The sequence below is a fragment of the Lampris incognitus genome, chromosome 4 (assembly GCF_029633865.1).
Source record: "Lampris incognitus isolate fLamInc1 chromosome 4, fLamInc1.hap2, whole genome shotgun sequence".
Lineage (NCBI taxonomy): Eukaryota > Metazoa > Chordata > Actinopteri > Lampriformes > Lampridae > Lampris > Lampris incognitus.
The window spans coordinates 32,393,836-32,407,835 of NC_079214.1; the positions used below are offsets into that span (position 1 = coordinate 32,393,836).

Below are 14,000 nucleotides of genomic sequence, written 5' to 3' on the forward strand. Positions count from 1 at the left end.
GGTTCACACTCAATAGTCGCCATGGTCACGTGGTAATCACATCGGCACACCCTGTGGAAGATGGGGGTGTGGTGAGCAGTGGCTCATTATCATTTAAAGGAACAGGCACTCAAACCTGCCATTCTGAACAGGGCTGTTTAGACAGGGTGAGAACAGTGTTGTGGTGCTTGATCCATGTGGTAGTTTGACCAAAGCATGTCACCGACATTTAATTAAGACCGCAGAGAATTGTGTTAACTTGTGGAAAAGGGGTATGTCACCTTTAATGGCAAACACTGATATTCTTATCACGAAGCAGATTTGTGATGTGGTTGCCAGCATAGAAACCCTAGACTTGGTGGGAGAGGTCAAGGAATCTCCCCCACCTGGCACTGACTTGATCCAAACACCGAACATCTAACTGTGGCGCTCCTCAGTACAGTGAAACACCTGTCAAACTGGACATCACCCAACTGTGTCACTTTCCCTCCCCCTTTAAATAGCCCTTAAGGCCTTTGCTGTAAAAACAGAATTTTTTTAGACACCTTTAAAAAAACAACCTAATAATTGATGTCAAAGAAGCTACGGTAATGTTCTTCATTTAAATTGGTATGGGCTGTCACTCTGTTTTGTTATTAACCCTCTTCAGTTCAAACCTGATCCACAGGATTGCGGGTAGACAGTATCGACTGAACCTGATATTTTAAAAAATAACATTGACTCACTCATGGACTTTTCTCTGTTTAGTCCAATGATATTGGTATATGTAGGGGTACTGTGTTACATAGTGTGTTGTATAACATTGTGTACTATTTAGTGCATCGTACACATGTATCATGTAGTGTACTGTATTATGTATTTAAATTCCCATATTTGTCTTTGTATAGTGTCCTTTTCAAGTCAAGGCAGAGAGAGCCAGGAGCACAAGTAGGCTATTTCAATGGATTTTTAAAAGAGTGGTTTAGAGGCTTAGAATATGACAATCCCTACTAAACATTGATGCAGGGATATTTGCTCATGTCAACACATCTACCTTTGTGAAATTTCAGTAAGAATTCATTAAGCACATGTTTTATATACCCAGTTTTCACAGAAATGCCAAAAAACTAATTTGAGCAGTGAGCATGTCTAAAGTGGTAAGACCCTCCCATTCAAATTGTGAGTGACTGGTGAAATAAAATCACACCAACATGGTTTCATGCACTTGTGTGTTAACATCTGTTAGCTTGTGTTTTCTGATATATGGCAGCTATTCAGCCATTTCAGAATAAGTCAGAATCAGACCCAGAATACAAACCTGAAGTCAATCACCCTCCAGTTCGAGGATTGCGGGACATTGGTGAATGTGAGTTGGCATAATTTATTAGAGTTGGAGTCTATGTATCTGTTAACTGGCTAGGTAGTACAATAAGCTGTCATGCTGTTTATAGCTCTATTGCAGCCAACACTGGTTGGCTTTTGCTCATCAGTGTCCAGGCAGGGTCTGATAGTGTCACAGATTGACATAAATGTTAACAACTCATCTTGCATCGAGGGCATTAACTTTGTCACCCCTGTCAATTCCATTGGTGCAAGTAAGAAAAACTTCGCTCAAATAGAGTCAAAGCAAGTGAGTTCTCAACCAAGAGAAATTTTGCTTGTCATGTTTGCTGTCACATGCAGCTGGTTAGGGCATAATTATTAGTATTATTTAAAGCGATTTAAAATGGAAAAAAAAATCCTTGCTCGCATTGCGTCATATCAGGATGAAATACATCTTAGCAGGATCTAGCAAGCGATTTTACAGCTATTTATCTCCACAACTACATCCCAAAAATCAACCAATTGAAATCCAGCTGACCTTTCTAACAAAACTCCTAAGCCTCAGCTTTTGATGGGGCAGAATTTAGGAGGCATTTTGCTCATGAGGCCAGTGTGGAAGATACACATTACTAATACCAGTGTATTTTTCTTACCCCAAATTGCCATTATAGTAATTAAACAATTTAAAAAACAAACCTTTTCACTGGACCAGACCTTTAATACTTTTCATCGTATTTGGGAATAAAAGTGAGTATATTCCTACCAGACAAATGACAACTTGATACCTGGGAGAAATATTAGATGACTTTGAGGATTCTTCTGTCTTTTTAATTAGTTTGTTTTTTTGCTCTTTATTCCTTAGTCTAAATCATCATTACATCATAATTTTGTTCAAACTTGTCATTCATCCGGTCGTCTGCTCTCCCCCACCTGTCACTCAAACTGCATTGCCAGCATGACAGAGCTCAGTTGCCAGTCTTTGCCAATCAGACACCCTCATTAGCAGTAGTAGCAGGTTAAGTACAAGCACTGACTGATTGGTTGGAATCGACTCAAACTTCAGTCAGTATAATAAAGCAATCTACACATTTCTGTTCATCTTTCATTCTGTCTTCCTGCCCTTGCCTGTAAAAATTTTTGTTTGTTTCCTCATCACACTTCCATCCTTTCCTTTTCCATTCCTTTCCAACTCCTAATTAGCCTATGGTCATAATTAACTTCGATTCTTGAGTTCATCAACAGGAAATTATTGTTGTTTACCTATGGCTGTCTTCATGCCCTCAGTTTTTTAATGATGAAGCATCTCTTCCATCAACCCTTGTTAACTTCTTTTCTTACCTATATTCCAGGCAGCTGGTAGAAAGTCAAGACAGACCACAGGGTTGTCTGCTACTGACCCTGCATTTAGAAACAGGGACAAGGGTGTGCAGCAGAGCAGCCAAAATAAATAGGATGCGACTGATAGCAATGACCGTCATGCTCCATGGGCTTGAGAGGAGACGAGCAGCCAGGGACTTATGTGTGGAAAGTTTGTGCTGTGAAATTTGAAGGGCTCCAGTGATAGGGCCTAAAAGATTAATAATTTTAGGGAGGAAAAATTAATATTAATCCTCATTTTCTGTGTGTATGTGTGTGGGTGCATACAGTGCCAAATGCATTGATTTGGGGGAAAGGGGTTCGACTCCAGCAAAAAAATGTGAGTGCTTCAAAAAATATATGCTGTTGTGAGATGCTAAAGATTTTGCATTATTTGTAATTTTCCATGGTAAGAAAATTGGCAAAATATACCCCCCACCACCACTAGTCTCCTTTAGTCTCTCCCTCAGATTTTATTGCTTGATATTGCCCATACGGCTTAATTTGAGGTAGAATTTCATGGAAACATGATCGACAGAGATATAAGATGTATCCTTTACCTTTATCATCTTTAACTTGCTCAGACATTTTGATAAAACTAATGTTTTCTGAGGTGCATCTTGTGTTTAAACATCGATTTTACATTGTTAGTGTTAAGCAGGGTGTTACGTAAATAATATGTAACGTTAGGTACTCAATTGAAAGTATGCAGTCAATACTCTTATCTTCAGTTACAAACTTGAAGAGTAACTAAACTCTATACCATTTTAGTGAATTTGCTGACATTTGTAGGTAAAAAAAACCCATCTAAAGGTTAAAAACATGCCAGGTTAGTCTTGGTGCTCTGTGATGTAAGCATAGCAGGATAAATACACTGCTCAAAAAAATAAAGGGAACACCTAAAAACACAATATAGACCTCGATGAATGAAATATTTCAGCTGAAAATCTTTATTTATTAGACAGAGGAATGTGTTTAGAGCAAAATAACCTAAGAATGATCAATGGAAATCAAAATCACTAGCCCATTAAGGTCTGGATTCAGAATCATACTCAAAATCAAAGTGGAAAATGAGAACATAGACTGATCCAACTTCTGTGGAAATTCCTCAAGACGATTCAAAATGAGGCTCAGTAGTGTGTGTGGCCTCCACGTGCCTGTATGCACTCCCTACAACGTCTGGGCATGCTCCTGATGAGACGACGGATGGTCTCCTGAGGGATCTCCTCCCAGACCTGGATCAGGGCATCGGTCAACTCCTGGACAGTCTGTGGTGCGACATCGCGTTGGCGGATGGTACGAGACATGATGTCCCAGAGGTGCTCGATTGGATTCAGGTCTGGGGAACGTGCAGGCCAGTCCATAGCATCAATGCCCTCGACATACAGGAACTGCTGACACACTCTGGCCACATGAGGACGAGCATTGTCATGCATGAGCAGGAACCCAGGGCCCACTGCACCAGCATATGGTCTGACAATGGGTCTGAGGATCTCATCCCGGTACCTAATGGCAGTCATGGTACCTCTGGCTAGCACGTAGAGGTCTGTGCGGCCCTCCAAGGATGTGCCTCCCCAGACCATCACTGACCCACCGCCAAACCGGTCATGCTGGAGGATGTTGCAGGCAGCAGAACGTTCTCCACAGCGTCTCCAGACTCTCTCACGTCTGTCACATGTGTTCAGTGTGAACCTGCTCTCATCTGTGAAGAGCACAGGGCGCCAATGGCGAATCTGCCAACCAAGATGTTCTCTGGCAAAGGTCAATCGGGCTGCACGGTGTTGGGCTATGAGCACAGGCCCCAATTGTGGACGTCGGGCCCTCATACCATCCTCATGCATTCTGTTTCTCACTGTTTGAGCAGAAACCTGCACATTAGTGGCCTGTTGAAGGTCGTTGTGTAGGGCTCCGGCAGTGCTCCTCCTGTTCCTCCTTGCACAAACGACCAGATAGCGGTCCTGCTGTGGGGTTGTTGTCCTCCTGCGGCCCCCTCCACGTCTCCTGGTGTACTGGCCTGTCTCCTGGTACCTCCTCCATGCTCTGGACACTGTGCTGGGAGACACATCAAATCTTCTTGCCACAGCACGTATTGATGTGCCATCCTGGATGAGCTGCACTACCTGAGCAACTTCTGTAGGTTGCAGATACCGCCTCATGCCACCTCTAGTGGTGAGGGCACTAGCAAAATGAAAAACTAACCAAAGATCGGCCAGAAAAGATGAGGACAGGCAAACGGTCTGTGGCCACCACCTGCAAATCCATTCCTTTTATAGGGGTTGTCTTGCAAATTGTCTAATTTCCACCTGGTGGAAATTAGACAATTTACCAACAGGTGAAATTGATTCACAAATCAGTGTTGCTTCCTAACTGGACAGGTTGATATCTCAAAAGTGTGATTGACTTGGAGCTACATTGCATTGCTTATGTGTTCCCTTTATTTTTTTGAGCAGTGTAGTTTTACTTGATAAAATTATTAATGGGTCTGGATCAGTTGATATTGCATTTAATCAGAGTGAACCAAATGCAATATTTTGTAATCTGCCTTAATTGTTTTAAAGCCAAAGATGATGCCAGAGACATTTGATGAAGAGCTCCTTGGCAAACACACACACTATGTCTGTTTGACTCAAAAAAATGTTTTGTTCATTGGTCAAATAATGGGTGTGCCTATATACACACTGAGTGCACAGAAATGAATAAGTAAATAAAAAATAAAAATTATTGCCAATGGTTGCTTGATGGAATGAGTTGACCTCAACATCACCAGTGTCTGGTTCAGCACTCAATGTTGAAGGCGTCTAGCTGTGCAGCTCCTTGTGGGGTATGGATATGGTGCTCTTCCCAGCCAATGGTCAAACTATGGAGAGCTGCACAGGTGACGGGGATGTTACTCACTCTCTGTAGGGAGGTTTGCAGGCCAATTAAAAGATATGCAAAGTGACTTAAATATGCCAAATGTCCTTTGCAAGTAGCAGTAGTGATTTTCCTGCTGCTTTTATTAAACTGGCTCTCCGCATGTGGAATTGGCCTCTGGAGTGGTGTCAAAGGTCACATCATGAGTGCTGCCTGGTTACCTTGTGACAATATTGTGAGGGTCATTGTCACACACCATCTGGCAATTCAGAATGATAGGGTACCTGTAAAATAATGTTTTTATCCCCAGTTGACTTCAGCTGCACCCCTAGCTGTATGCAGAGGGCGCAAACTATGAACTATGTATCCAGTTGCCCAAAGGGAAATTTGAATTTACAGCAAGTGTTGAAATTATGCAACATTTTTAAATAAATACAACTTTGTTGACTTTTAATTAAAACACTGGCATTGGGGATCTGTTCTCAATGTCTTGGGGGCCAGTTGTGCGCACTATAATTATGTTATGCATTTTGGGCAACTGTTGTATAAATTCTGTCAGAAAGAATACATCTGCCTTACATTTAAGTTAAGAGTTACATTTTAAAGTTGTTCAAATCAAGCAGAGTATGCTTCTGCAAGGTAATCAAATCCAACTTTGAGTATGCAAATTGAGTCGGCCTATACTTTTGTAATACATTAATTTCTTTATTCAACAGTAAAAATTGAATTCACAGAGCCTTAAAGTAGTTCAGCTGACCAGGCTCTCAGCAGTGCTGGTTTGTAGTTGAAGCTCATCAAATCAAGTATTGTGTCTCAACAGTTGATAAATTATATGTAGTCAATAATAATAACAATACATTAGGTTTGTGGGCGCCTTTCAGAGCACTCAGGGACACCTTACAGAACACAGTTAAAAAGCAGCACTGTCAAAACAAATCAATAAAATGTTAATACAACAGATAAATATAAAATCATCATCTGCACAAAACTCAAAAGAAGCGTGGATCAGACGAATATGCCAGTCTGAAAAGGTGCATTTTGAGATACACTGTACAATACACTGTAGTGTGTTTGCTTATCAGCTGGACCATCCAGCCCATAAGCAGACGATTTTGCGTTAGATAGTGTGATGTCACATAACCTCTCACCTGTCTGGCTACAGTGAAAGAAAATCCTGCTGGTATGCAAAATGTATAAAAACGTAATGTTAACACTTCTTCTCCGTTACTTACATTTTCTGGCTTCCCTAAGCAAATTGTTAATTGGAAAATCAGAAATTGTACAACTGGCACCAACATTTTTATTTCATCATTTACTGAGGAAATTTAATTTATGGAACATTACAAGGTGTTCTAAGTCTGTATGTCAGGTGGAAGAAGGCGATTTGACCATACTTCTGGTTTAGTTGCCATTTAGCTGTGGTTCAGCGGAACCTTTGCTGTGTTTGACAGTGTGTTCAACTTAATATGCAGGTGCATGCTAAACCCCTGAAAGTACTGGTAACTGCTGCGAAGCTAGTCAAATGCCAAGTGACAGAGCAGCAAGACCCTATGTGTCCTTGTTCCCTTGGAGAAAATCTCTGATGCTTGATTTTCAGAGTAACTGAGAATTGCTATTCACAGCTGTTATTCACATGCTTAAAGTGGTGTTAGCCGCAAGTTTACGGCTAGGGAAGGTGATAGTGAAGAAAAGGTGAAAAATGAAGCCACACAAATGATGAGCAAACATTTACTCCTACATCTTTCTTTCTTTTTTCTCTCTCTTTCGAGTTACAGTGAGACTAGAGGATCTGATGTTTATGACAGTATCAGTTAAATGGTTATATGTGTGATACCTTGTCTTGCTCAATCGTCTTGTGTAAGATGCATTGCAGAGGAGTGAGAAGATATGTAATTTGTTATGTGTGAAGCTCTGTGTTTTCAAAATATGTTCGGATTTCACGTCTCTTGAGTGTTTGTCTAGCCTAATTTGTTCTCCCCCTCTCTGGATTGAGATCTGATGAAACAACCTGGTTTACTGACTGATTGGAGTTAAAACCTTCATAAACACAGCTGTCGATAGCACATGGTTGGACGCCACTGGTTTAAAGTAGGCTACGTTGGCAGGCAACATATATGATTCCAGTCAGTAAGCAGTTTTGGATAAATTTGCTTCAGAGCAAAATTTAGGCTGTGTCTGGAAACAAAAGATATGATGATCAACCTAATCATTCTAAGCCTCTTTTTTTAAAGATGCAAGGCTTTTAGCCAAGCCTAGCTAGGGCAAAGGACCCCACCTGAAATGAGGGGTTGAATTTCAGTCAATTCAGTGTGTCCAATTACTTTGACTGTCATGATAAACAACAGCAGGTGTTTGTCATCAAATGGCGCCTATCTGTAATCAAAAGACGGCAACAGTAAATGAGCTGTACTTATACCAGTTCTATTGGTAGTAAGTGCAGGCTGCATGCAAATAAATAGGACTGAACTCAATCAAAAGAAACCAGCCAATTACTATCGCTGGAGAGGCTGCAAGACCCATACCATATTTAAACAAGGAAGAGCCTCCGATTTAGATGTCTCAAACTTGATAGTTTTATTGTGTGACAGCCCTGGAGTTAGATTTTTTTTTACCAGTGAATAATTTCATACTCTACCTAATCCCTCATGGATATTTCTCAGCCAGGATCCCAAGTGAGAAATTAGATCTCGGCCTGGGACCTATGCTCATGTTATTATTCCTGCCACATGGAGACCCACAAGGCAATGGCAAATTACCCTTTTCTGGTCCTGTTCCATATTTGAAGAACCCTTGCATTAGCCTATTATATTTGAGTAACTTGTCTACTCTTCTCTGCCCTCTCCTCAGGTCAAGCAAAACCATGAATCTCTGTTCAAAATGTTTTGCAGGTAGGTTCTCGTTCTTCTGTCTTACTGTATAATTGTGTATGGGTGAGTGCTAACTATCCAAATGTGCAGTATTACCTGTCTGGTTTGCTGTCTTGCCTTGTGGTTCACATGGCTGCAGATGGCTTTCACATGTGTACCTACATACTATGTATGTGTTTGTGTTTGGGTCAATAGCAGACTTTTTGCTGCAAAAGCTTTTCTGTAATGGCATCATAGTACTGGTGGGTGGGGACAAAGTAGAAACATGTTATGAGATATATGAGGTAATTTTCTTTTAATATCTGCCCACTGCTATGACTCCTTTACTGTTGTTAATAAGCTGTATGTAAGCTTACTCTTTAACTGCACATATTTGATTGCCAATTCATGGGTTCTTCCATGCTATCTTTGAAATTTCTTTTGGTCATTGTTGTCCAGACTAATGATAATTAGTCTTCAACTTCGATCATTTCTTATTGATGACAGCAGCAAACAGCTTTTTTTAACTTGCATGCAAATGTGGAAACTCTAGTTAATGTTAATAAACTATCATATCTAAGCATTCAGTATGTCACAAAAGCTACCTTGCTAAAGTTTTCCACAAGTTACCCTATGTTTTTGTATGTTGTACCATAGGTTAACTAATGTTAAGTGAGTTTGACAGCATTAGATTTCATTGTAGAAATAAAATCAATGCATCTTTCTCAAGTTTACATTAAGTCAGAATCCATATGAGCCTTGATGGCATTGTTACACCCACTAACCCAGAGATAGCAGTGAGAAGGTTTTGATTTTGAACTTATTAGAGGATTACCATGCTCTTATTCTGTATATACAGACTGAATTCTGACTTCCACGGTTGTTGCCGAGACCTAGTTTCACAGGAGAAGTAACTGTTGCCCATTTTATTGCATATACATTCATGCTCACATATGTGGCGACAGGCATGGGCGCAAGTCCATGAATACTGGGATGGCATCCAGCGCTTTACCTGTGCCCCCGTCCATAGGGTTAGTGGTTGTGTTAGGAAGGGCATCCGACATAAAATTTTGCCAAGTCAGTATGCAGACTGACAAGACCATACCGGATCAGTCGAGGCTCCATATTGGATCCATCAAGGTCCGGGTTGACAATGGCCGCCACTGGTGCTGTGCCCTCACAGGGTACCGATGGAAACTGTAAAATCCACTGTGAAACCCACCCCTGAGAAACAGGGAATAAGCTGAAAGAAGACGACCAGATTTTAACTAGAATGCCAAACCTAACATTACTTGAAAACTTGAAACTGTTACTTTTAAATGACAAAAACTTTTAAGTGACAAACCCTGCACTTTTAAAATGTAATCAACACCTCTTTATAATGGCATGAAATGCATACTTGTTCAAGAAGCAAGACAGCTAAAGGAACTGGCAACTTAATGGGAGATTTAGACCAACCAGCAGTCTAACATAAATTAAATCTAGTTTGTGGGGTTCCTCATTCTGCTGAATCTACCTGTAGCATCTGGCTCTGACTACAACCTGTCCATCGAGAAACATTCAGTAATGCTAATGTAGTTGGCTCACGTTAACTATAAATGTTGGATAATTATCAATTGTTATTGACTTATTGACTATTTTGTTGAAACATGACACGTCACAATCCTTATGGAAACACTCAACTGTCATCCATTGTTTGAACCACCACCATGTCATCTAAATGAAAACATACACATACACTTCGGGTTTCTTTTCCCCCCTTTTTCTCCCCAGTTGTACTTGGCCAATTACCCCACTCTTCCAATTCAATTCAATTCAATTCAATTCAATTCAATTCAATTCAATTCAATTTTATTGTCATTAAAAACAATGTGCAGGCACGTGTTAAAAATGAAATGAGGGCTGTGGCTTCACCAAATAGTGCAAGACAGACACAGACAAACACAGCAAACACAGTATAAGATATACACACATGAAGACCCTAAGCTAAAAGTTAAAAGAGAGCTGGAGTACAAAATATTTAAAAATATCTACAGACATTCAGTGGGTAGCCAGGTTCAGGTGGGCAACAGCTTGTGGAAAGAAGCTGTTTTTGAGCCTGGTAGTGCGGGCTCTGAGGCTCCTGTAGCGCTTCCCAGAGCGCAGGGGGGAGAACAGTCCATGGTTGGGGTGGGTGGGATCTCTGCTGATGCTCAGACCCCTTCGAAGGCAGCATTTGTGATAAATGTCTTTTATGGCTGGGAGCTGGGTACCGGTGATATGCTGCGCCGCCTTGACGATCCGCTGCAGAGCTTTCTGGTCTACTGAGGTGCAGTTGCCATACCACACTGAGATGCAGATGGTCAGGATGCTCTCTATGGTGCAGTGGTAGAAGTTGGTGAGAATTTTGGGGCGTAGACGGGCGCTCCTCAGCCCAACAATGCAGGCGTTGTTGGGCATTTTTCACAAGGGCCTGGGTGTTTAATGTCCACGAAAGGTCCTCGCTGATGTGGACTCCAAGGAATTTAAAGCTGGAAATACGCCAAGCCATCCCGGTTGCTGCTCCACCCCTCTGCTGATCCGGGGAGGGCTACAGACTACCACATGCCTCCTCTGATACATGTGGAGTTGCCAGCCACTTCTTTTCACCTGACAGTGAGGAGCTTCGCCAGGGGGATGTAGCGCATGGGGGGATCACGCTATTCCCCCAAGTTACCCCTCCCCCCTGAACAGGTGCCCCGACCAGAGGAGATGCTAGTACAGTGACCAGGACACATACCCACATCCGGCTTCCCACACGCAGACATGGCCAATTGTGTCTGTAGGGATGCCCGACCAAGCTGGAGGTAACATGGGGATTCGAACCAGCGAGCCCCGTGTTAGTAGGCAACGGAATAGACCGCTACACCACCCAGACACCTTACATGTCCGGTTTCTGAGAAAATTATCTTTTGCTTTTCTTTCCTCAGCAAGGATACAGAACAATATCGATAAGAATTTAGTGTTTATTTTCTGTTCATTTACTTATTTCAGTTGGGGTACTGACTGTAGGTGGAGCCCCTTCCCCCCTAATTGAATGGAAAGAGAGACCCTGGCATGCATGTTGTCAAATCCTCTGACATTTTTATCTTTCAATTTCCTCCTAGACATTCAGAAGAAACAGCCAGATGAGGATTGCACTCCAAAGCCTGCCCCAAGCTCCAGCAGCAGCCAAGCAGATGTTTTTTGTAACGAGACAAAAAGCAGCGTCACCCAGTCCCTGATGTTGACGCCCACAACCTCAGACGAGCCTTCACCAGCAGAGACAGGTGCTACATCTCTACCTGCACAGGAGGGTAAGATGGTCACTGCTAGAATGCTCGTTAATGAAGACGGTTAATAATGGAGTTGGATTTTTACTTGAGGTTTTTGTTTTCAGTGCTTAAAACACATAGGTACACAACTCCCTGTGTAATACAGCAAAGACAATACACTTCAAGGATAAATGCAATTGTCATTACATATTTGAAAGGCATGATTAATAGATTAGGAAAACAAAAGCAATTTATCAAACATTGTAGAAGAGAATTATAAGGATGATAATGGTGATAAACGTCAAGCTTTAGTTGTAGAAATTAAAAACTAATCTGAATAAATGTGTGTAGATGATTGTGGGCCCCCACTTGAAATACTTCTCTGTGATGCTGCCTCTGTCTTGCTCAGATTTCTAAGCACTGTAACAAAATTATGAATGATTAACTTTGCGAATAGATTAGACCCAAATCGAAAATAAATGCCATCTGTTCTAAAGACAGGAGCTCTTGGGCTACCAGACGTGATGCTATGAAACCTAGCTTTTGAAACAGCCACATATACAGAACATTTGCGTGGAGGTGGTGGTGGACTTGATTTGGTCAATAAAGAGCAGCACCTTGATTTTTTTTAATACCAACTCAAAGATATTCTTTTATAACACCCCGGTGATCAAAGTAATCAAGTGAATAATATTGTTTCCCACTCCAGAGCATTTTGAAAAAAAAACTCACAAAATGTTTAACATTAACATTTAATGTTATTTTATTTAAATTAATTATTTATTTAAATTATTGAACATTTAATGACCTGGGATGACCCCCAAGGTTGGACAACCCCGGATTTCGAACCCAGGACCTTCTTGTTTATTTTCTTGTGGGTTTCTGCCGGGTTCTCCGGTTTCCTCCCACAGTCCAAAGACATGTAGGTCAGGTGAATCGGCCATACTAAATTGTCCCTAGGTGTGAATGTGTCGGCCCTGTGATGGACTGGTGGCCTGTTCAGGATGTTTCCCCACCTGCCACCCAATGACTGCTGGGATAGGCTCCAGCATCCTGCGGCCCTACTTAGGATAAGGGGTTTGGATAATGGATGGATGAAAAATGTTTAACATGTCACACTGTAAATGTTGTGTGCTTCACTTGTACACAACCCAGAAATTTAAGTTGGGAAAAGGTTTATTCAGGGAAAAGGTGTATTCAATTGCAGTCTAATGGGGTATACTGTTTTGGGTTTATGTAACAATGTGTCAGTTGCAACAAAGTACATGTAAACAAGGTTGAGTGGATTTATTGTATGAAAACATGTGAACTAAATGTTGTACAAATCACTTATTTGTCCGCAGTGGTGTAGCGGTGTAAGCATCAGCTTTGTGTCGATGCAGTTGCCCACAGGGGACCGGGGTTCGCGACTCGGTGTCATCAGATCCGACTATGGCCGGGCTCGATGAAGCAGCAATAACTGGCAATGCTGTCTTCGGGAGGGGGACAGAGTTGGCTTGTGTTCATCACATGAATGCGTCTCTGTGTGTGTGTGTCGGAAAAAGCAGTGGTTTGGCCTGGATTGACCTTGTCACAAAAGTGGCGAGGCATCTCCTTTGAGACTGCCGGCCGGAGAGGTGCAGTTGGTGAATGCATGCAGTACGAGGGTGGGTGTTTGAACTAAAATAGGGATCGATTGGCCACTAAATTGGGAGAAAAAGGGAAAAAACAGAAATAATTAAAAAAAAGAAATCACTTATTTGTACTGAAATAGTATGACTAATTTTACGGACATGTAATTTTTATCCCTAGAGCGGAGTTATTTGGAATTAACTGAAGCAATGGTGGACTTTGTTGTAGAAGCCAAAGAGATGCTAGATAATTGGAAAACACTCAAGTCTGCAATTTAAAGAGTGGATAGACCTACTGAGTCATAATCATATGAGAACATGTTTGCCAAGGTCAGTGATAGAGAAGTAAGGGTAAAAACTTTTTATGACATCGATAAAGGACTTACATTTTGTGTGGGCTAAAGAAATTCAACAAGTTAACAAGGTTAAACTAATCTCAGTTTATGTAACTACTTTTCGTAAACAAACATTTAGAACTTTGCAGTGTATTTCCATGTTTGTTGGTCTTAAAATAAAAAAATCACATAAAATTGAACCACACTAAAATCTGTTTAGGGCGGCATGGTGGTGCAGTGGTTAGCACATTTGCCTCACAGCAAGAAGGTCCTGGGTTTGAAACCCAGGATTGCCCCACCTTGGGGGTCATCCCAGGTCATCCTCTTTGTGGAGTTTGGATGTTCTCTCCGTGTCTGCGTGGGTTTCCTACCACAGTCCAAAGACATGTAGGTCAGGTGAATCGGCCATACTAAAAATAAATAAATAAATAAATAAATAGTCCCTAG

The 14,000-nt window shown here is 41.4% G+C and overlaps 1 protein-coding gene across 1 annotated transcript in view; it reads left to right on the top strand.

The window, feature by feature from the left end:
* Positions 1–14,000, top strand: part of LOC130111603 (AN1-type zinc finger protein 3-like) — a 72,575-nt gene that overhangs the window by 30,524 nt on the left and 28,051 nt on the right. Inside the window, exons 2-3 of the mRNA XM_056278835.1 lie at positions 8,338–8,378; positions 11,462–11,650. Of these exons, the coding sequence (XP_056134810.1) occupies positions 8,338–8,378; positions 11,462–11,650 (230 nt within the window). The remainder of the gene's footprint in view (positions 1–8,337; positions 8,379–11,461; positions 11,651–14,000) is intronic.